Genomic DNA, 21853 nt, shown 5'->3' with positions numbered 1-21853 from the left:
CTGGAAGTGCGAAAGCATAAGAAGTGACGTCATCACAGAAAGGAGCAAAGAACTGGAAGGATAAAATAAAAATGATTATAAAAGCTTCATGACTGCTTTCTTTAGGAGCTGCTGAGTCTGGCTCACACACAAATACACACACACACACACACACACGTTTGAAAGAATTCAGAAAACAAAAATCTATCACTGGTTTTATGAGCAGGTGTGTTTTAAACAGTCCAAACTTCAGTTTTGAGAATCTGTTTCTATTTTTGAAAAGCTCAGTTGTGTTTCAGAGTCCCGGTCAGACCGTCTGAGTCTCTTTCGAATAATGAAAATCTAATTTTGAGAATCCAGCTGTAGTTTTAGGAGTTGATGTCTAATATACTCTAAAACCCTCATAAATCAACAATATGTGGGGTTTTGAAATGTTAAAATCTCTGTCTCTGAAGAAAAAACGCTGCTCCACTGCTCTTTTGTTTTCGAGGACGTTCAAGGCTTAATTTTCCTTCTAGCATGAAACTGATCCTTTATGCAAAAACCGTCCACACAGGAAAGACGGGCTTTGGTGTTGGGATGTCTTGGTAGGACGAACTGTGCCACGTCTGGAAAACACTGGAGTGAACCTGAATACACAGCATTTCGTCCTGATCTCGCATGAAGACACAGAAATTCCCAGAAGAACCCAGATTCAGATTCTGACACTGATGATGGTCCTTTTCTTGTGGCTAATGCAGGGCATTGTTGGTGAAAACAACAAGCGATGGACCCATTTTCTTCTCTTTACTCTAATGCGGCTGTAGATAGCCAAACAAGACTTTGGTCGTATCGATACTTTCGCCATTGTTCCATCCACTACTGGTTTTCACAGACTAGATCACACAGTTGGCCTGCTTGTTAGGAAAACGGGAGTCTGATTGGAAAAACAAGACTTGTTCAGATTGATGGAGACAGGGAAACACAATCTAAAAGAGTCGTGGCTCGCTCCAAACAAACATTTACCTGAAACATCCTAAAGTACTCCGTAACAGTGAGTATTTATTGTGGAAGAAAGTGGTGGGATTGGAAGTGTCAATCTTAACCCTATAATCTTCTCAAAAGCTAAAATAGGAAACACAAAAAAATAAAATGTTCCCCCCAACAAAGCTAAAATGGCCAACAAAAAAAAAAGCAGCCTAAATTGTAGAAAAATCAGCTAAAATAGCCAAAGAAAGAGTATAAATGACTGATGAAAGAAGACAAATTGGCAAATAACTACTAAATTTTCTTTTTTTGCTTTCTTTAGGTTTAGGTAAAACTTATTTCTCTTCACGGCTACTGGATTCTTCAAACCTCATCCAGTTGGAATGTGACACTTCTTGTAGGTGGATAAACGGCTTGTTTCGTCTTTTTTAGGTGAGCTTCTATAGGAAACAACTGGAAAATTACACCCCTAAAACCACCCCAAGCTAACTTTAAATCCCCACCTCTCTGCGCTCATTCCAGCCTCGTGTCTGTTCTCCCAGCAGATGCAATTTTCAGGCAGAAATCTGAGAAAACAAACAAATGTGAAACTAGAAAATTCAAAAATTTATTTTTTGCTTGCCAGCTGCTGCTGACTGTTGTGTGTGTGTGTGTGTGTGTGTGTGTGTGTGTGTGTGTGTGTGTGTGTGTGTGTGTAAAAATATGTGAACTTATGGATTCACGCGAGAAAATCTCTCTCCAAAATGCATTGGAGTGGATGGGAGAAAATCCTGCACTCTCCTCAAACAAATGTATCTGGACAGAGAACCGTTTGAGATAGAGAAACAATGAAAGTATTGTGCGAATCACATAGAAAATGTCTACGTTTCGAGGTATAATTTGTGAAGATTGAGTCACAAATGTGACCACAGGGATGAGAGAGAAAAGTTTTTGAGGGTTTGAATGGAGAGCCTCCCTCACTCTAAATTAAATATGCGCACTCTAGCCTCTCCAATGCACACTCATTGTAAACTCCAAAAAAACACTGAAGCACTCTCCGTATTTTAAGGCTCATCATTTAAATTTGCTAAAAGACATTGAAATGATGTTTTTACGTCTCCGTAGAAAACAAAAATGCCTACGTTTTGATATAAAAATGACATCTCTATGTGAAAGTATGGCGAGGGACGTTGGAGTTGTTCGGGGATGATTTTTTTGTGTTTTTGGGGTGACTCACCCAGAACAAAGAACAGGTTTTTATATGCAGAAGTGAATGAACAGTGAAGTTGTTGCCATGGAAACGAGCAAGGTGTGTTTGAATGGCTGATGAACATGAAAGGCGTTCAAAGATGAAAGTGGAATCTGGCTCACTTCAGAGATCCTGTTGACAGCAGACAGCAGTGTTTGTCAAACACTCAGTGGAATCACTTGTGGAGATATAACATAGGAAACACAGTCAGCGCAGCGCATTTCACCACGGACAGCAACATGAACTCTCACAGTCAAGCTTCTTTTACAGGAGCCAAACATTCTCACATTCCAGAGTCCTACAAAGTCATCAAAAAACTGGGTGAAGGGGCGTGGGGTGCAGTGTACAGGTGCTTGAAACCAGAGACGAATGAAGAGGTGGCTGTTAAAACAACACTCAAAGAACCATACAACTTGAAATATGAGGTACGAACAAATACCAAGACAGAAGTGTTAATTTATAAAAGGCAGCAATATTCCTACTGGTAGGGTCTGAGTAACTCTACCAGATTTCTTGATGTTTATATTTAAGGAAATGTTAATTTGATCATATCTCTCACTAATATTTTTATGTCCCTGCAGGCTGACATCATGAAAGCTCTCATGCGAGAGAAGCTGGACGAAGCCAACATTGTCAAATTCCACAGGGAGCTGTATGTTGATGGTTTCCTGAGTTTGGAGTATGAACTTCTGGATATGAGCTTGCTTGACTGGATTGTGTCCCAGAAGAAACACATGCACCTTGATGACATCCGTGTCGTCATCCAGCAGCTGGCTGTAGCCTTGGATGGGCTTAAGACGGTTGGTCTGATTCACGCTGATCTGAAGATGGACAACGTCATGCTTGTTGATCACATCAAACAACCTCTCAGAGTCAAAATCATTGACTTTGGCATGTCCTTCTTCAGAAAGCGAGCCAAAACAGGAAGCGTTCACCAGAATGTTGAAGGGAGAGCACCAGAGCTCGTGTTTGGACTTCCCTTCTCGGAGTCCATTGACATCTGGTCACTGGGTTGCATGATGGGTACCATGCTCCTTTTCATGTTGTTTTTTGAGGGCAAAAGTGAATATAAAGCACTGCAGAACATCATCACAGTGCTGGGACCACCACCGCAACGTCTGCTGGATGCTGGGCTGTATACTGATGACTTCTTTAAGAAGGACAGGAATTCCTGGACCCTGAAGACACCCGAGGAGTTTAAGGAAGGAGAAAGTGACTCTCAGAGTGACTCTGAAGTGCTGTTTGAATGGAAACCCCTGGATGAGATGATGAAATACCGCCCTTATCTGGGCGACGACCCGGATGACCTGAGGGATTGTGTGGATCTGATGAAAGCCATGCTCTGCTGGGATGCCACAGAGAGGATCACTCCTGATGGCATCCTCAAGCACCCTTTCATCACAAGGAGCTCTGCCAGCAGGTCACACTCTGGACCAAGCACCCATGGGGAACATTTGCAACCAGCTGTGCCTCTGAATGTTCCAGCAGTACCTTCAGGAGATGTGACTATTCAGGAGATTGGTAAAAGTCCTGAAAGTTCCACAATTGCCTCAGGGAACAACTGTTCTGACTTTTCATACGGTTGTGAACCTCTTGAAACCACCGGCAGACATGGGGACAAAGTAAACCAGGACCTGAAGGGTGAGGAGATGAAGATGACGTCTAAAAAGAAGAGGAAGAACTGCTTTCGTCGTTTAATTTCGTGGATCAGTGAGCGCTTCCACAAGGAACATTTGCCACCAGCTGTGCCTCTGAATCCTCCAGCAGTACCTTCAGGAGATGTGACTATTCAGGAGATTGGTAAAAAGCCTGAAAGTTCCATACCTCCCTCAGAAAACACCTGTTCTCACTCCACAGACAGTTGTGAAATTCTCAGGAGGGTCCACAAGTCTGAAGGTCCCACCATCATTCCAGATCCTTCTACAGAAGCCCAGCATTCTCACATTCCAGAGTCCTACAAAGTCATCAAACAACTGGGTGAAGGGACCTGGGGTGTGGTATACCGGTGCTTGAAACCAGAGACTAATGAAGAGGTGGCTGTTAAAACAACAATTGAAGAACCACACAACTTGAAATATGAGGTACGACAAGTATCAAGACAGAAGTGTTACTTTATAAAAGGCAGCAATATTCCTACTGGTAGGGTCTGAGTAACTCTACCAGATTTCTTGATGTTTATATTTAAAGAAATGTTAATTTGATCATATCTCTCACTAACATTTTTATGTCCCTGCAGGCTGACATCATGAAACTTCTCATGCGAAAGAATCTGGACGAAGCCAACATTGTTAAATTCCACAAGGAGCTGTATGTTGATGGTTTCCTGAGTTTGGAGTATGAACTTCTGGATATGAGCTTGCTTGACTGGCTTGGGTCCCTGGCTAATCCCATGCGTCTTGATGACATCCGTGTCGTCATCCAGCAGCTGGCCGTAGCCTTGGACGGGCTTAAGAGGGTTGGTCTGATTCACGCTGATCTGAAGATGGACAACGTCATGCTTGTTGATCACATCAAACAACCTCTCAGAGTCAAAATAATTGACTTTGGCCTGTCCTTCTTCAGAAAGCGAGCCAAAACAGGAAGCATTCACCAGGTACATCAACTGAGAGCACCAGAGCTCCTATTTGGACTTCCCTTCTCGGAGTCCATTGACATCTGGTCACTGGGTTGCATCATGGGCGCAATGGTTCTTTTAGTGTTATTTTTTGAGGGCAACAGCGAATATGAAACACTGCAGAACATCATCACAGCGCTGGGACCACCACCGCAACATCTGCTGGATGCTGGGCTGTATACTGATGACTTCTTTAAGAAGGACAGGAATTCCTGGACCCTGAAGACACCCGAGGAGTTTAAGGAAGGAGAAAGTGACTCTCAGAGTGACTCTGAAGTGCTGTTTGACTGGAAACCCCTGGATGAGATGATGAAGCAACGCGCTGATCTGGACGACGACCCAGATGACCTGAGGGATTGTGTGGATCTGATGAAAGCCATGCTCTGCTGGGATGCCACAGAGAGGATCACTCCTGATGGCATCCTCAAGCACCCTTTCATCACAAGGAGCTCTGCCAGCAGGTCACACTCTGGACCAAGCACCCATGGGGAACATTTACCACCAGCTGTGCCTCTGAATCCTCCAGCAGATCCACACAATCCCTCAGGTCATTCAGGAGATGTGACTATTCAGGAGATTGGTAAAAGGCCTGAAAGTTCCATACCTCCCTCAGAAAACACCTGTTCTCACTCCACAGACAGTTGTGAAATTCTCAGGAGGGTCCACAAGTTTGAAGGTCCCACCATCATTCCAGATCCTTCTACAGAAGCCCAGCATTCTCACATTCCAGAGTCCTACAAAGTCATCAAACAACTTGGTGAAGGGATCTATGGTGCGGTGTACAGGTGCTTGAAACCAGAGACTAATGAAGAGGTGACTGTTAAAACAACACTCAAAGAACCATACAACTTGAAATATGAGGTACGAACAAATACCAAGACAGAAGTGTTACTTTATAAAAGGCAGCAATATTCCTACTGGTAGGGTCTGAGTAACTCTACCAGATTTCTTGATGTTTATATTTAAGGAAATGTTAATTTGATCATATCTCTCACTAACATTTTTATGTCCCTGCAGGCTGACATCATGAAACTTCTCATGCGAAAGAAGCTGGACGAAGCCAACATTGTTAAATTCCACAGGGAGCTGTATGTTGATGGTTTCCTGAGTTTGGAGTATGAACTTCTGGATATGAGCTTGCTTGACTGGCTTGGGTCCCTGGCTAAACCCATGCGTCTTGATGACATCCGTGTTGTCATCCAGCAGCTGGCTGTAGCCTTGGATGGGCTTAAGAGGGTTGGTCTGATTCACGCTGATCTGAAGATGGACAACGTCATGCTTGTTGATCACATCAAACAACCTCTCAGAGTCAAAATAATTGACTTTGGCCTGTCCTTCTTCAGAAAGCGAGCCAAAACAGGAAGCGTTCACCAGCTACATCAACTGAGAGCACCAGAGCTCCAATTTGGACTTCCCTTCTCGGAGTCCATTGACATCTGGTCACTGGGTTGCATCATGGGTGGAATGGTTCTTTTAGTGTTATTTTTTGAGGGCAACAGCGAATATGAAACACTGCAGAACATCATCACAGCGCTGGGACCACCACCGCAACATCTGCTGGATGCTGGGCTGTATACTGATGACTTCTTTAAGAAGGACAGGAATTCCTGGACCCTGAAGACACCCGAGGAGTTTAAGGAAGGAGAAAGTGACTCTCAGAGTGACTCTGAAGTGCTGTTTGAATGGAAACCCCTGGATGAGATGATGAAGCAACGCGCTGATCTGGACGACGACCCAGATGACCTGAGGGATTGTGTGGATCTGATGAAAGCCATGCTCTGCTGGGATGTCACAGAGAGGATCACTCCTGATGGCATCCTCAAGCACCCTTTCATCACAAGGAGCTCTGCCAGCAGGTCACACTCTGGACCAAGCACCCATGGGGAACATTTACCACCAGCTGTGCCTCTGAATCCTCCAGCAGTACCTTCAGGAGATGTGACTATTCAGGAGATTGGTAAAAGGCCTGAAAGTTCCACACCTGCTTCAGGGAACAACTGTTCTGACTCTTCAGACGGTTTTGAACCTCTCAGGTGTGTCCATGATTCTGAAGCTCCCCCCATCTCTGACTGTGCTGTAGAGTCTTCTGATTTTGCGGAGTCTACCACACATGTGGACACAACAAACCTGGAGCTGAAGGACACGGAGACGGAGACAACAACCAAGAAGAAGAAGAAGAACCGCTTCCGCCGCGTCATTTCCTGGATCAGGAAAAAATGCACATGTACAGCGGCTCCTGAAGAATGATCAGGCTCCCCCTCTCTCTGCCAGAACAGAAGAGGATGGTAAAATGGTTGTTGACATAGTTAAGAGACAGAACAACAAAAACAACAGGATTTTTGGTCTTACAATTAGATCCCAAAATATTTAGATAGTGACACAGGTTTTATTTTAGCTGCTTATGAAAACATATTCGGGATACAATTGGGGGGAGAGCTGGATAGGGACTCTCCAGGCAGAGGATTGGGCCACCCTGGTTTAGGAATTACAGCTCTGTAATACATAGCCACCTCTTTCAAGGGACCAACTCAGAAGACTGCAAAAAAAAAAAGAAAAAAAGAAAGAAAGAAAGAAAGAAAGAAAGAAAAAGAAAAACGTGAGACTGCAGGAGCTCTTTCCTCATTAACCTCTCATCAATTAAGCAGCAAAACGGTCTGGAGTTGATGGGCATGCATGGCTTCCACTGGTACTGGGCCCAGGGCCGGTGCGGGCTTCTCAGGCGCCCTGGGCAAGCCCGGCACGAGCGCCCCGTGGTAGTGTCGCGGAGAGTCGCGCCTTGAGAGTTTTTGAGGTGGGGGGGGGGGGGGGGGGGGGGGGGGGGGGTGTCGCCGAAACTTGAGAGAGATATAGAGACAGAGAGATAGATATAGATAAGAGCAAAGTTGATTGGGTGGCGCTTCACAGTACCCATGGACAATGATCCAAAGCATACTAAAAAAAAAAAAAAACTCAGGGGGTTTTGTTTAAAGCAAAGAAGTGGAATAAGAAGATGCTTAACTGTAATTTGAACCAAAAATAACTTTTTTTGACATTGTCATTTATGTTTAAGAAAAAAATAATAAAAACATAAATTTCTTAGAGTTTAATTTGTTGTTTGTGAAGCAAAAACCACATTTTGCTGTCAAATTGCTTTTTTTTTTTTTACTTTATTTTTTATATTTTTGTTTTTACAATTCTAAAACAACAGAAATTGAACATTTGACAGCAGACAGATGGGGTCATCGTAACAGTCAGGCAGTTTACCAGCATGTAAAATTCAGTTTCCAGAGGAACTAAACAAAATAGAAAAGGAAAGTGAAGTGGGTTCCATCAGGATCAGGGCATACAAAACTACATACAACATACTAACCATATTTCTTTCAGGTAATTTCTTTTAAGTCCTGTTAAGACCATAAAATAAACAACATAGATAAAGTAATCAAAATACATTAAAAAAGAGACAGAGAATGGGTCTTTGTAAACACAGGCGAGGTAAACCAAAGGAGGAACATCAACATGATATTGTGTCTGCTTCAAATGTACTAAAATGTATTTTATTTGCAGATGATACCACATTGTTTTACACGGGAAAAAACATAAATGAGGTGTTACAAACAGTGGAAAATGAGTTTGAGAAAGTATTACACTGGTTTAACGCTAACAAACTATCTATAAACATTAACAAGACAAAATTTATGGTCTTTACTTGTAAAGAAAAAGATATTGGTGCAAGACTTTCCATTCAAGGGTTAGAGATCGAACGAGTGCATGAAGTAAAGTTCTTGGGTGTTTTAATTGATGAACATTTAACATGGAAATCACACACAGAACGTGTTAAAACAAAATTATCCCAAACTATTGCTGTGTTACACAAGGTTAAAGAGTCTCTCAATAAGAATGCTTTATTACTGTTGTATAATTCCTTAATTATTCCACATTTGACTTACTGTATAGAAGTGTGGGGAAATGCATGTAAAACCTACCTTGATCCAATTTGCATTTTACAGAAACGTGCTCTTCGTGTTGTAAATGGCAGTGGATACAGAGCTCACACAAATCCAATTTTTTTACAATTAGGAACATTAAAATTTAATGAATTGGTTGAACTTAACATTCTCAAATGTATGTATAAAGCTCACCAGAAAACATTACCAGAAAACCTGCAAAATAGATTCAAAAAGAAAGAAAGTAAGAATAATTTAAGAGGATCAGATTTTTTTTGTAAACCTAAGTTTAGAACTAAACCAAAGGAAAGGTGTATCTCAGTCCACGGTGTGAAATCAAAACCTCAAAATCCATCCATTGTTTCAAAAAGAGTGTGAAACTAATTCTGATGGATAGATACAAAGACGCCATGTAGGACATCTTTGAAATTTGTGTTGTATGACGACAACTTGTTTTTTTGTTATGTATTGTTTCTTTGTTATGTATTGTATGTAGCGCGCACATCGGAAGTTTAAAGGATTTCTGAATTGACAAGGGGCAGATATTATAAGCTTTTGCTTCTTTCTGTACCTTTTCATTCATATCTGTGCTGAAGTATGCAGATGCAAGTATGTTGCATTCACTTTTTGTTTTATTTAAATGAATGAAATAAATAAATCAAATCAAATCAAATCAAATCAAACATCACAGTTTTTCTAATATTTTTCTCCCTTTTTGGTGGCGTATCTTAAAGAAAATGTCATTTTTTTCCATGCTATGAATGTCCTGAATATTTTTTTTTTCCATTCGGTGATTGTTGGAGATTCTTTATTCGGCCATTTTTTAGTAATTGCTTTTTTACTACTTTTACTACCAACTTGACACAACTACTCATCAAGCGGTCACATAACTCCGGAGTGGGCTCAAGCCCCGCCCACGCCACTGTCAGTACTCATCCCAGACACTGCTACCCGTTTTCTTCTGCCTTTCACACTCACACTCTCTGTTGGCATCATTTTTCTCCTGTATTACTTGTGTTGGACCTGAATCACTGAAAAAAAAAAAAAATCAGTCACAAATTTGACTCCAATCCATGGGTGTACAACATAAGGCCCATGGGCCAAAACTGCTCCACAAGGGGCTTGAATCGAGCCCTCCAAATCATCAAGCAAAATGTAAAAACTTCAACAAAAACAAAACTTGTCTTTGGACACAAAGGCAAATATTTAAAATTGTTCATCATGTTTACTTCTGTGCAGTCCAGACAAGGTCAAGTTGAGTCAATGTGGTTAAATATTTGTTGTTAATGTTTTCTTTTTCCATTATTGCTGGTTCTTATTCCATGTCCTGACCAGGAGCTCTCCTGCTCTTGTTGCTGTAACCTTGAGCTACTTTGTGTTATTGCTGTGTTGTGTCTGTGAGCTCCCTACTGGTGCAAAAAAAAACTGAATCTCTGTTCTTGATGCTTGATCTTTTAATTACTTACATTTCAATTAAAGTATATTTTTAGAGTCTTTTCTTTCACGCAGTATACCTGATCTGTGCACTGCGGCCTCGGTGGTATTTTAGCTCTCCATCTCAGTTGCATCTGTTTCCATTCTTCACACCTCCAACCTCTCTCTCCACGCCTTCAGCCCATTACCACTGATCGCTGCAGCTCACTCCAGCTGCCGTCACTGTTTATATGCCAACTGACAACCGCCGCCGTGTCCTGTTCCAGGACCCTCAAACAGAAAAGAGTTCACACAAAACTCTTTTTAGCCCTTTTTAGCGCGTTCAGCTTCAAGCTCAGTTTTCTTCAAGCCTTTATCATTCATTCAAACACCTGCAAATCCAACTCATCAAGACCTCAAAGCTCAGCGTTGAACATTTGGACAATCAATGTATCCTATTTGTGCTGAAAGGCAAGAAGATTCACTTCTCAGCCCTTTCTACCTGTTGTCATCATGCAACGTCATGGTCTCTGGTTCCACTTATTACCTGGTGATATCCAACTCTTCATCTCTAGCAAGACGATTTTCACTTACATCCAACTAACTCTGATAAAAAACCTCAGCACTGATGTCACAGTAATAACCCTCTGGAGCTGCTTCCTCTCCGCCACTGCACAGCCGGAGAACCACAAGCAGACGCCATGGCTGAGTACTGACTCCACCAGGCAGCGGTCGAAGGACACCAGGAGCTCAGTTCTTAAGTTGTTCTTCCTGAGAATCCTCAGGAAGTAGAGTCTCTGCTGTGCCTTCTTCAGAATCGATGTGGAGTTTGCGGTCCAAGTCAGGTCTTCATGTGCCCAGGAACCTGAAGTCTGGCACTATCTCCACCCTGTCCCCGTCGAGTGTCATGGTCTGTATGTCTGCACTCTAAAAAGTAACTCAGAGAAGCTTCTATCACCACTTGATTTAATACATGGATCCAAGTAAAAAATTGTAATTACTTGATTTTGATAAACTTTCTAAGTTTCAAACTTTTTTTTCAAGTTATGAATAAATAAAAATGTTCCTAATTACATCAACTTTGCTTGCAGATTGAACTCAAAATTCATTGTTGATGGGTTTAAAACAAAATTCAAGTTGTTATAACTTAACAAACTTGGCTGGATAATGTCAGGGAGATCCCAGCCACTGATGCAATAGTTTGGTTTATATGCATGCTTTTATTTTCTGCTTATTTATTGTAGTTTTTTGAAGTGTGGTTTGAGACCTTTTTATTGGGTTTTGTGTTTTGCATGGTGTGAACTGGGGTAATGTTGCATGCTGTGGACAGGAGATAATTGACTGGACACACCCCCCTTCCCTACAAGTCCCGATTGGGTGATTCAGCCACGGCGCGCAGCTTAAAGGGAGGTTTGGACAGGTGTGGAGGGGGAGACAATAGAGGACGCACAGGGCAGTGTGCGGGAGCGCGGACGCGGAGGACGGAAGGAGGAACGCCCTAAACAGCAGCCGCGGTGCCAAGGAGCGGAGGCTGGCCACGGAGGAGTTGCATCGGACGGAGCAGCCCGTGAGAGATCCGAGGGGGGCGCGGCCGGCGACGGGACGCGAGGAGAGATTCTGTCAACGCTCGGTGAAAGATAAGTTCAAGGAACGTGAACGCTGAGAGCGCCGTGCGCGTGTGGTTCACCCCGACTCTGTAGAAAAGATTTGAGGGTGCCCTCCTCTCCTCCTCTCCCCCAGCAGCTCCACGCTCCGCGTCCAGGGAGCTACGCCGACCCGGAAGTGCAGCAGATCGGAAGCGGACGAATCGCGGAACAGGAACAGCCCCACGTGACCCTCCGAGGCCGTCTGACTGGACAATCTTGTTTTACTTTTTTAGACTCTTTTTTAATTCGTTTTTCTTAAAGACTGTTATATCTGTTTGTGTTCTTCCCCTTTTAGAGACTTAGTTTTTTCCTTTTACTTTGCTTGTGGCTGTTATCTTTAGAGAATAAATTTCTCTGAAACTACGCTGTAGTTCTCTTTTAACAGTGGAATCATTTTTTAAGCTGGTGTTCCTTGGATGCACCCTTGTGTATCACACCTCACAATAATTCAGTTGTGTCAATGTTGACTTCACAATTTGAAGTTCCCTCTCGCCACACACCATGCCTGGACAAGTTGGACAGTGGGTTAGCAGGATGAAAAACCTTGATACAAGCAACATTTCATGGCGAGTAAAATGTATTTCTAATAGTTCTAGTGGGGTAAGGACACCACATCGGCATGGTTAGTGTTGGTCACAGCATAAAGGAAACGGGCTCTTTGAAGAATTTAACAATGATAATGGTAGTGCCGCAATGCATCATGGGAGTTTGGGATGAGCTATTCAAGATTTAAACACTGATTTTATGATTTTTCAATGTTCTTCTGATGTTAATAGTGTTATTGGTAGTTGTGTTTGCTTGTGTTCTTTTTGTTCACTTAATCTAATAGTTTAGTTAATTTTTGTGTCAAACCTGGAATGAGAAGTATTGAGCATTTAATCTGCCCCTGCTACTACTCTAAACCTTACGGAGTTCAACAGAACAGTTTCCATTTGCCTCTGGGGTTATTAAAGGCCTGAGACTGCCTGTACAGAATTAATCCTCATTGGCTATGACAGCATCGTATTCCAAAATAATCACAATATTAAGGTTAATAATAAACTGGCCATTGTAACTACTTAAAAGTGGGCAGCCAATTTATTTGAGTTATCGACATAAAAATCTTGCATTTATTAAGCAAGCAGTACTTAAAATGATCTTTGACTGATGACAAGAAATGAATTCACTCAAAGCAATATACGGTAGTTTGTCAGTTCAATGTAATTTCTGATGAGGTTGCCATAACTTAAAAAGACTAATGCAAACTGTTGCGTTGATTTTTTTTGTTGAGTCTAGACATTTCTTTATAAAGTGTGATTTAGACCTTCTGAAGTCGACTATCAGTTCCTTTGTCTTGGAGGTGTTGAGGGTGAGGTTGTTGGTAGTGCACCAGTCTGAAAGTCGCTCCACCTCCATCCTGTAAGCAGACCCCCCCACCGCGGAGTCATCCGCGAACTTGATGAAAGTGTTGTTCGGGTAGGTGGGGGTACAGTCATGGGTGTAGAGGGTGTAGAGCAGGGGGCTTAGCACACAGCCCTGTGGAGAGCCGGTACTGGTGCTCAGTGCCGATGACAGGTGGGGTCCTACTCTCACCCTCTGGGAGCGGTCTGTCAGGAAGTCCAGAATCAAGGAGCAGGTGTTATGGGAAAGACCCAGGTCCCCCAGTTTGCTCACCAGTCTGCTCAGGATGATGGTGTTAAAGGCTGAGCTAAAGTCCAGGAAGAGTAGTCTGGCGTAGCTCCCTCGCTGTTCCACATGTGTCAGCGTGGTGTGCAGAGCGGTGGCGATGGCGTCCTCTGTAGACCGGTTGGCTCTGTAGGCAAACTGGTGCGGGTCGAGCGTGGGTGGAAGGTATGAGGTTAGATGAGTCCTTACCAGTTTCTCAAGGCACTTCATCATGATGGGGGTGAGTGCTACTGGCCGGTAGTCATTGAGACTGCTGATATTGTTCTTTTTTGGGAGAGGAATGATGGTGGAGGTCTTTAAGCGGTGGGACGGAGCACTGGGTGAGGGACTGGTTAAAAATACTGGTGAAAACCCCAGCTAGCTGGTCCGCACAGTCCTTCAGCACCCTCCCTGTCACACCGTCAGGTCCAGCAGCTTTCCGGGGGTTCACTGCCCTCAGAGCCCTCCTCACATCCTCCACCTGCACAGTGAAGGTCTGGCTGTGGAGGGATGTTTTCTGCAGTGCAGGCTCTGCCGGTGGCTTGGTCTCGAAGTGGGCAAAGAAGTGGTTCAGCTCCTCTGCCAGCGACACGTCCCTGGAGACTGTGGTGGTGTTGCTGGGTCTGAAGTTTGTGAAGTTCTGGACTCCTTGCCACACCTGTCGGCTGTTGTTGCTGCTGAAGTCCTCCTCGATCCTCTGTTTGTAGAGTGTCTTGGCCTCTCTGATCCCTCTCTTCAGAGCAGCTCGGGCACGACTGTACCGGTCCCTGTCCCCAGACCTGAAAGCGCTGTTTCTCTCACTCAGCAGTTTTTTCACCTCTTTGTTCATCCAGGGCTTCTGGTCTGGAAACACCTGGATGTGCCTGTCCACTGTGACAGTGTTACGTAACACAGTGCTGGATGTAGCCGAGTACTGCTGAGGTGAACACCTCCAGATCCTGGTGGCAGAAAATGTCCCAGTCTGTGCTTTCGAAGCAGTCCTCCAGCTGCTGAGAGGCTCCGTCGGGCCAAGATCTCACTGTCCGGGTTATGGGGGGGCTCGCTTCTTCACCGGTTTGTATGCCGGAATCAGGAGCAGTGACATGTGGTCAGAAGACCCCAAGTGGGGCATCTGAGTGGCCCTATAATCATGCTTGATGTTGGAGTAGGCTTTATCCAGTGTCCTAGCTCCTCTGGTTGCACATTTTACATCCTGGTGGAATTTAGGGAGCACTACTTTCAGGTCAGCGTGGTTAAAATCCCCCGCAATCGCATGTACTGCTTCTGGGTGTTTGTTCTGTTTCCGGCTAAGAGCAATGTCCAAGTGGCTGAGAGCCGTGTTAGCATTGGCATCGGGTGGAATGTACACGACGGTCACCATGACAATGTGGAACTCTCGCAGAAGGTGTATGGGCCTGCATCTAACTGTAATAAACTCCAGGTCTGCAGAGCAGTGCCTGCTGGTGACAGTTGTGTTCGTGCACCGGCTGTTGTTTACTTCAGAGTTCAATATACTGTAAAATAAACACAAAGAAACAAAAAATAAAAAAAGGAAAATTGTATGTAGCCCAATGTGCTGTAAATGAAGCTGGAGTTTCACAGCTCACTTGGTCACTGATTCCCCTCCTCACCCCCTGGTGGGGCTGCTCTCCCTTCTGCAAACAGATCCATGTCTGGTCTTCATGGTACTGAAGTTTGTTCTCGACTAACTTTTAAAGCTGAACAGATGATTTTGCAGGTGATGACTGATATAATGAAATGATGCTGATACGTTTTAGAGAGAACAAAAATGAGACTGAGAATCAATCAATCAGTGGAAATTATGCTAAATCCAGCCTCACTGTGCTTAATCATTTGAGAGAATTTCTGAGACATTGAGACATGTCCAATGTGATGAAATGAATGAGAAACATTGTTCTGTTGTGAGCAGTTAGAGTATAGTTTAGAGATTTGTCCATGTTGTTTTGAGAATGTAATATTTGTTTCAAGAAATGAGTCAAACAACTGGAGAAAAACTGTAAGTCAAGTCAAGAGACCCCTCTGTAGTTCTCATGTGTTTCCAGCAGAGGGCAGTATAACATGAGTTACTACTGTGGAATGAAGGCTGTTCATCAGGAAACACTGGTGACAGTCTGAGAGTCAGACCCAGATCACTGCCAGGACCCCTGCTACACCCTGCTACCACCTGCTACACCTGGTTACACCCTGCTACACCTGGTTACACCCTGCTACACCTGGTTACACCCTGCTACACCTGGTTACACCCTGCTACACCCTGCTACCACCTGCTACACCTGGTTACACCCTGCTACACCTGGTTACACCCTGCTACACCTGGTTACACCCTGCTGCACTCTGCTACCACCTGTTACACCTGGTTACACCCTGCTGCACTCTGCTACCACCTGCTACACCTGGTTACACCCTGATACACTCTGCTACCACCTGCTACACCTGGTTACACCCTGCCACAGCCTGCTACACCTGGTTATCCTGCACAGGACCATTGCAGAACTAAGACAAGTCTTTATCTCACAGTGGAGAAATTCACAGTGCTGTCAGCAGCCGTCATACAGAGATACACGTTACATAGAAAAAACTGAACAAACATAAGTATGACAAAGAGAAGAATAGTGCCAGTGCGGATATGAAAACTGTAAACAGTGCAAATGCTAAATATTCATATACATAGATGTCATGAAATGTTAGAAAAAGCCAGAGTGGCAGTGTAAATGAATATTTCTGAATGTGAATATGAATATTTCTTATTGATATGAACAGATCAATACCCTGTTGCCCCTCCTTCCTGTCTGACAGGAAGGTGTCAGCTGATCATTTAACTTCAGGAAGCCTCTGCTAAAGGTCCAGCTGTGGGTCGTCCAGATGTGGGTCTTCCTCTCATGTCTGGGTTGTGAGGATGACATGAATGAAATGAGGAGAAAGACTTCCAAAATGACGTGATGATTGAAAATGATTTTGTTTTCTTCAAATTCACATTTCCACCGATTCTGAAAAGCTGTGGTCTGCATACACGTCATTTTCCTTCCTTCACCTGCAGCAGCAGGCGTTTGGCGTTTGGCTGTCCTGCCTCCGTCAGTCTTCACTTCCTCTGCCGCTGCTCATGGCGGCAGCCTCCCTCTCCGTCATGTCGGGATATCAGCTGGATGTTTGTTGTCGTGCTCACATGAATAATCCCGGCCGAGCAGATGACCGAGGCGGAGGCAGTTTGTTTACGACATGTCAGATTTCACTAAGCTGTTTTTTTGTCCACCATGTCTGCCGGTCTGGCTTTGTCTGAAATTTGCCAAACGCCACAACAGATGTTACAATAGAATTACATAAGATAAAAGCAACAGAAGGACCCATTTCAGAAGTAACCTCCTAAACATTTTGGATACTGATCTTTAAAGAGTTCATCTGTCCTCAAAGCAAATCCAGCAGGATAAAAAACAAAAAAAACAAAAATACATCTTGCTCACGAAATGTAAAACACTGACCCACCAAACAGCAAATGCACTCTTTATTTTCCACTGCATTAATGAACCCAGTCAAAATCAACATGACGTAAAAAATAACTTAAGTTCAATTGAGATCCAGAGAATTTCCAACAGAAAGGATCCAACAAAGGACATGAAATCCTGAAAATGTGAATGAAAAACAAACTAAACACTATTTACAGCACAAAACTGCAGCTTTTCTTCACCGAGCGCCTCCTTCAGTGCTCCGGTTACTGTGTGAAATACCAACATCTGCATGTGTGGCTTTAAATGAAACTCTTTTATATGTTATCTATAAAGCAAAATTTGTTGGCATTTCGTGATATTGGAGAAATTATTGACCACACTAATTTGTCTGAATGTTTGTTGAGACTTTTAATGCTCACCTTGACTAAAATGTTTTTCAGGAAGTTCATAAGCTCCATTTCATCCATCATCCATCCTTCCATGTTTGTTTGGTCTCTTCACACATCAGCAGTTCCAGAAACAGTTTCTTGTTTTGATCATTTCTCCTTTATTTCGGTTTCTGACTTCTGCTCTGTGACCATCAATCAATCAATCAATCAATCAATCAGACAAACAGCTAAACCAAAAAACCATTGCAGTGGAGCAGAAACAGCTCCACAGTGTTTCACACTTTGACCTGGTTTTGTGTCTAACTGGGAGGAGAAGAGACCGGAGAGGGAATCCATCAAATGAAGGTTCATGTGTTCATCGGCTCTCCTGCTCCTCAGGAGGCCACATGTGCTCTTATTTAATGACAGTAGGCAGATGACAAGCGTTCAGGTGAAGTGGTAAAACATACCTGCAGCTGTGGCAGACACCCAATGCCCCTCAAAGGACGTCTCATCTGGTCCTGTTCATCTGGACCGTCTGGGAATTAATCCTGTCAAAAACTGGGCAGATGGCATTGAGGGGTCATCTGGTTCAAGGGAAGGTCAGATATACCTGAAGACCTCTTTTTGCAAATCAGGCTTGGTTTGTAAAGTCTTGAAACTTTGCACACACAGTAGTCCAGATCTGTCTGCGGTGTGTGGACAGTGTGTCTGCTGAGGAACCAGATCCTCACTGGAGCGTTCAGACCTGGGAGAAACCGGTCCGTGTTAGGAGTAGATGGACCAGTAGATGACGTTGAAGAGGATATAAGATCCGGGGAAGATGAACCGAGAGTACTTGTCGATGACGTGCGTGTCGATCCAGACGTTGCTGTAGGCGCTGGAGCCCACGTGACCCGTGACCTGGTCGGTCTCCATGGCCAGCTGCACCAGCATCCTCTCCCGCTTCACGCCGTTCTCCTTGGGCATGCCGTAGTGCCCGGTGGTGTTGGCGTCCACCTCGCTGTAGCTGGCCGACATCATGCCGGGATGTGCCAGGCCGCAGGTGCACGGGAGCTGCAAGCAGAGCAACAGTGGCAAGAGGTGAGGGTGAGCGTCCGGTCGCTGTCTGTGGACAGAATCCTCTCAGGCCTCCTTCCAACACTAACAAGTCTTATGCTTCAGACGCCAATGTTTAAAAATGTTCACTGTACACATGGAAATGAAGGGAACTCTACATATTATGCTGTCTGAACGTCTCCTCAGGACGGCTGATACTGACCCGCTCCCGCAGCTTCCTCTCCTTCCGCTCCTGCAGGGTGGACAGGTAGTTGACGGCTGCGTACTCGATGACGGAGAGGAAGACGAAGACGAAGCTGACCCAGAGGTAGATGTCCACGGCTTTGATGTAGGAGACTCTGGGCATGGAGGCGTTGACGCCGGTGATGATGGTGGACATGGTGAGCACCGTGGTGATGCCTGCGATTTTCAATAACAGTCAGTTTTTTGGAATCTTGTCTGTGGAGTGTGTGTGTGAGACTCTCTCTCTCTCTCTGCTGGTGGGTGTGTTAAAGGTGGTCTCTCTCACCCAGGGGCACCCTGGCGGGCACGGCTCTGCGGTCGATCCAGAACGACACCCAGGACAGCATGACCATGAGCGTGGCGGGGAAGTAGGTCTGCAGCAGGAAGAAGAAGATGTGGCGCCGCAGGGTGAAGTTGATGTACAGACGGTTGTACCAGCCTGCAGAGGAAGAGCCAGATGAAGCTGAGACACTGCGGGCGGGACCGAGGACACCACCGAGCCCCCCCGGACACACCTGTGCTGCTGTAGAAGGCCAGCTTGGTGGTGGTGTGGAACTCCTGGATGAGGAACTGAGACAGAGAAATCCTCTCGTCGGTGTTTAACGACCTGTTTCCTTCCTTCCAGTACAGCATCAGGTCATCGTCTGTGTACGCGTCTGCAGGGACAGAAACTCATTCAGCTCATCGAGCAACAGGTTACTGGTTGATAACTATCATCAGCCAACTTCATGTAAGTGCCACTTTTTAATAGTCATGGGATTTATGTTAATACAACTTGTATTAAAAACCAGATTATAAGAAAACATTACTAAATATACTGGTAAATATCATGTGTGACCTCTAGGTGTCTCTGGATGACAACAGAAAGCTGCTATGGCACCACAGAAAAACTTCCGGTAACACTTTACTTGAAGCCCCCCTGCATAACACATTATAAGTACATTCATAAAGCATTATAATGCCATTATAACATGTGTAGCTATAGTTATAAACATTCATAGATGATCACAATGCCAGGACCTAACCCTAACCCTAACCCTAACCCTAACCCTAACCTTAATCCTATGCTGTATACTGCTGTATAGTGAGTTATAAAGCATTGTGATCATGTATTAGTGTTTATAACTACTTATAATGTGTTATAAAGAGGGGCTTCAAGTAAAGTGTTACCAAACTTCCACTGCTGTTATTTCTGACTGACAGAGCAACAAAAATGTCTCCAAAAAGAATTTGAATGACAAATTAAATAAGAAAACAAACACATCAAGCAAAGACAAATTAAGCTTGGTCACTTACAGCTCTCGATCTCTAAAGAGCACGTCTGCGTGTCGAGAGGGAAGCGACTCAGATCCATGCTGCACATGGCGGTGACCGTCACCCTGCAATCAAACCACAGTGAGCCATGAACCTTCACCAATACTATACACAGGGTGGATGGATGGATGGGTGGATGGGTGGATGGATGGATTATTGGATAGATGGAAGACAGCTGGCTGGATGGTTTGATGAATGGATGGATGATGGCTGGATGGATAAATGGTTGGATGGACAGAGGGATGGATGATTCATGGGTGGGTGGATGGATGGATGGATGGATGAATTAATGGGTAAATAGATGAATGGATGATTGATGGATGGATGGATGGATGGATGGACAGAGGGATGGATGATTCATGGGTGGGTGGATGGATGGATGGGTGGATGAATTAATGGGTAAAAGATGAATGGATGATGGATGGATGGATGGATGGATGGATGGATTAATGAGTAAATAGATGAATGGATGATGGATGGATGGATGTATAAATGATTGAAGCAAACATGAACTGGATTCACAGTCTCAAGGCTGAAAAGTGTGTGGATGGTTCTTAAGGACGGAGAGTTGGAAGAGATCATATGTACCATAAATCCCAGAGTCTGGTTCGAATCCCGATAGCTTTAATGGTCTGTCTAGGTCTGGTGAATCCTGGACAAAGTGACTGAACTTTGTATTTTTGAGAAATTCTCACTAAAGTTTGATTGAAGGGAAGGATACTGAACAGCTGAAGCTTCATCCAGGGAGAACCGAGGTGGTCTGTTAGTGTCTTCGTGTCCCTTCAGGACCAGATATACATGTTGAGCTCTACCTTCTCCATGTATGTGAGGCGAGGTCTGGTGTCCGGCACAGAGATGATAAATGAGAATATATAATCCAGCTCTCAGCCCCAGAGAGAGATCAGCTAACCGTCATCTGACCCACCAATCTGCCTCAATCTGGGCACTCTCCAACCAGAACCACGCTCACGCCAAACCTCACGACCAACACGCTGCACCGTATCCACAGGAAACACTCCACCGACGGATGCCTGGATGCAGCGAGGCGTCCGTACAGATGCCTGAAGCACACGCACAGCTGCCAGCCCCGGCGGCCATGCCAGGCCCCGCCCCGCTCGCACGCGGCTGGATTTGTTTTAATAGTCAGTGGCGTTGTGTCAGGAAACACGTCAGCTGGAGAGGCCACAACGGGAGGCAGATGGCCAGCTGTTCCTGCAGCTTGGATTACAGTCCACCATGCCAGCCCAGCCTGGCCTGGCCCGACCCGGCCCGGCCTCCCACCGCTCACCCAAACCAGAGGTCACGCTCCGCAGCGGGAGTGCTGGTCACTGGCAGGACGTCATCTTCCACGCTGACAGCTGCGTCCATACCTACTGACACCCTGACCTGTCCCACTCACTATCAGAAACACCGTAGTGGAGTGATTAGCACTCTCTTCGCACAGCGAGAGGACCTCCGTTCGATTCCAGGCACAGGGTCTATATGTCTGAAGGACCTGTGTGTGTGTGTGTGTGTGTGTGTGTGTGTGTGTGTGTGTGTGTGTGTGTGTTCTGATCTTCTGGTCCAAGATGAACTTTAATTTTGCTCCATCTGCTGGAGATAACGAGCTGCCCTCCCAGTGGAATCCAGGACCCCCCACCGCCCCACCCACCTGGCCCCTCCTCCGTTCTGAAACACACCTGAGGCTGTAGAGGACCTTCCCGTCGGGGTAGACTCGCAGCATCACGTTGTCTGTGGTGGTGTCGTGCGTGAAGGATTTCTTCGAGTGGACAAAAAACATGTCGGGCACCCAGATCTTCTTGACCAGGCGGCCGTCGAAGGTCATGCTCTGGTTGTTGTTGCTCCTGAAGGACAGACGCTCGTCCTTCCAGTAGTGCCTCAGATACAGAGTCATGGTGAAGTCCTGGGAGAAGCACAGAGAGCCGTCAGTTCTCAGACATCAGCATGTAAAGACGGGCTGCTGCACCGTACGTACCATGTCCACCTCCGATATGGCATCCAGGCTCTCCACCTGGACGTCCACGCCGACGGGGA

General features: G+C 44.9%; 1 protein-coding gene across 1 annotated transcript; it reads right to left on the bottom strand.

The window, feature by feature from the left end:
- Nucleotides 1-17990: 17990 nt before the first annotated feature.
- On the bottom strand, nt 17991-21853 carry LOC115401693 (gamma-aminobutyric acid receptor subunit rho-1-like). Its single transcript, XM_030109986.1, has 7 exons — nt 21795-21853; nt 21499-21722; nt 19802-19884; nt 19021-19161; nt 18792-18944; nt 18486-18682; nt 17991-18280 (listed from the first exon to the last, which is right to left on the bottom strand). Exons 1-7 carry the CDS (start codon nt 21795-21797, stop codon nt 17993-17995), a joined length of 1089 nt encoding a protein of 362 aa, XP_029965846.1. The 5' UTR covers nt 21798-21853; the 3' UTR covers nt 17991-17992.

This window comes from Salarias fasciatus, chromosome 15 (genome assembly GCF_902148845.1).
Source record: "Salarias fasciatus chromosome 15, fSalaFa1.1, whole genome shotgun sequence".
Lineage (NCBI taxonomy): Eukaryota > Metazoa > Chordata > Actinopteri > Blenniiformes > Blenniidae > Salarias > Salarias fasciatus.
This window is presented reverse-complemented; position numbering and strand designations above follow the sequence as displayed.

Bases quoted from the DNA above. Each gene is read 5' to 3' on its own strand.
- LOC115401693 (XM_030109986.1), bottom strand. The intron at 19,885-21,498 runs GTGTGTTTCAGA...GTTTGATTGCAG, and splicing joins AAGGTCCTCTACAGCCTCAG to GGTGACGGTCACCGCCATGT. The intron at 18,945-19,020 runs GTGTGTCCGGGG...CTTCCTCTGCAG, and splicing joins GGCCTTCTACAGCAGCACAG to GCTGGTACAACCGTCTGTAC.